The sequence below is a fragment of the Ooceraea biroi genome, chromosome 9, assembly GCF_003672135.1.
Source record: "Ooceraea biroi isolate clonal line C1 chromosome 9, Obir_v5.4, whole genome shotgun sequence".
NCBI classification, from domain to species: Eukaryota; Metazoa; Arthropoda; class Insecta; order Hymenoptera; family Formicidae; genus Ooceraea; species Ooceraea biroi.
In genome coordinates, this window is record NC_039514.1 from 14,955,536 (window position 1) to 14,957,653 (window position 2,118).

Sequence of the window (2,118 nt, forward strand, 5' to 3'; positions counted from 1 at the left end):
TTCTCGTAATCTCGTGGGATGATCCAGGGAGGAAACTGCACCCGCGTACTACGAGGATTTTGGAAGGTTTCGTGGATCGCGCGCGATTTGTTCGTCGATTAGCCACGGCCGGTGCATTCGGGTCAGCTTTAAAAGACGCGGGCTGGCCGAAGCACATTTTGGAGTTGTTCACACCGACACGCCTCCGATCTGGTCACTTTTGCAATGCATCATGTTGCGCTGAACTCACCACTGGAAATGATACAAAGTCGGCATGACCAATCGCGTGGGAGTAAAAACGATTTCGTAAAGCGGGTGTCATCGCAGCTTAATAATTGTATTTTTACGTCTGTTACTTTTCCCATTTGACTGGACTCCTTTTTCTCCCTGCCAAGTATCGTTATGTGAATGAAAGAAACAAAAGAAATAAAAGAAAATTTATTTATACAAATTGTTGCTTATAATTTATATAATGCATAGAAATGTACACTCACAAATGTAGAAATAAAAAAAAATTTATAATGATATAATAGACACGATTATATAAAATAGCAATATATTTTTATATATTTTATTTTATGAGATTAAATAATTTTGTAATAACTATGTACGCTTATTTAAATTGACGCTGACAAATTGACTCAAAACTAAAATTTACTTGAAACTGTAAATCGTTCTCCGATTTAGGAATCATGCTTAACTTTCGGTATAGGCTCCTCGGCGAGATATCTTCTTTTCGGCGACCATGAAGGTGGTCTAGGCAATTTAGGTCGCGGTACCGAGCTCGATTGTTTGCGAGCTCTGTCGCGGGTCGGGGATCTTCGTCGTTGGCGTCGTTGGCCTTTGGCTGCGGTCGATTTGTTGCCGGTTGCCTTTTTCTTGCTGTTTCTCTTTCTCTTCTTTGTCTCTGTATTCCTCCTGGCGATATTGCGTTTCAAGTTTGCAGTTTGATGAAAGTTGGGATCAAACCTGTCGAAATAACATATATAGCAACTGCTCAATGGAACGAATCGACGAAGTCCTCGAGATAGTAAACCTGTCGCATTAAAATCTTTGATGTACAAAGTGACATCAATTTTCATAACAAACTACATAACATAATAATGTTTCATTTTTAAATAATAATTTATGTACATGTATTATGTCCTTGAAAACAATATTGCATTTATATTGTTATTCATTCTTAGATGATATTCGTATTATTTTATAATCGCGAAGAACTTATCAAGAAATAATTGTATTGAAAGAAAAGTTTTCGCACACGGAGTTACATGAGTTATACGAGTTTTGATAGTGGATTTTCCTCGAGGTTCTTGAGGTATCTCCCGGAAGAGGCACCTGAATTTGTTTCCCTTCTTAGCAAGTATACCGAAGTCCAGGCCGCGGCGTAAGGCGACGGCGACGTCTTTCTGAAGAGTTTTGCCGGCCACGATGTCATATTTGCTGCTGATGTGCGTCACAATCTCTTTCTGGGAAAAACCATCGGGTAGCTGCTCGGTACGGAGAAAGTCGTATACGAGGGCAGATCGGCGCACCATCCTTGTTAACGGCGTAACTTGTAACGAGGACTTACACGATTTGCTACGGTCGAATACGTGATCAGTTAAATCATACTGTCAATCGAGAAAAAAGCCAAATGCCACAGCTCGCTAAAGGCTGAAGTTCGATGCAATCTACGGAATGACAAGTTTGCGCATGCACACATGCCATATAACACATGCTATAGTATAAATAAAATAATATTTATTGTGTTATTACGATGTTTGCAGACATTCTCCAAGTGATACTTCACGCCCATCAACCAGTTTATTATACAATATTATTAGTTGATTAGTTGAATAGAATTTCTCTCTCATCCACGCGCACTGAACTCACTCCAAACATGTATATATATTTTATATAAAATAACTTTATACATATAACATATATATAACGCATATATATACGTACACATATACAATGCATGTACGTATTTGCATGTGATACATACATATGTACATATATCTTAAGATTCTGTTCCGATACTTGGAGCAGCCGGTTGTTTGCTGAGAGGGAAGCGGAGGGAGTTTAGGAGAGAGAGGTGCTTGGATTGGGTGGCTAGGGAATGGCTCAGGGGGTGGTTCTCTCGCGGGGAAGATC

The 2,118-nt window shown here is 39.4% G+C and overlaps 1 protein-coding gene across 1 annotated transcript; it reads right to left on the reverse strand.

Moving 5' to 3' along the window:
* Positions 1 to 662: 662 nt before the first annotated feature.
* Positions 663 to 1,640, reverse strand: LOC113562660. The gene is made up of 2 exons (XM_026972660.1): positions 1,318 to 1,640; positions 663 to 948 (listed from the first exon to the last, which is right to left on the reverse strand). The coding sequence occupies exons 1-2, from the start codon at positions 1,515 to 1,517 to the stop codon at positions 663 to 665; spliced, it is 486 nt and encodes a 161-aa protein (XP_026828461.1). The 5' UTR covers positions 1,518 to 1,640.
* Between the last annotated feature and the right edge of the window lie 478 nt (positions 1,641 to 2,118).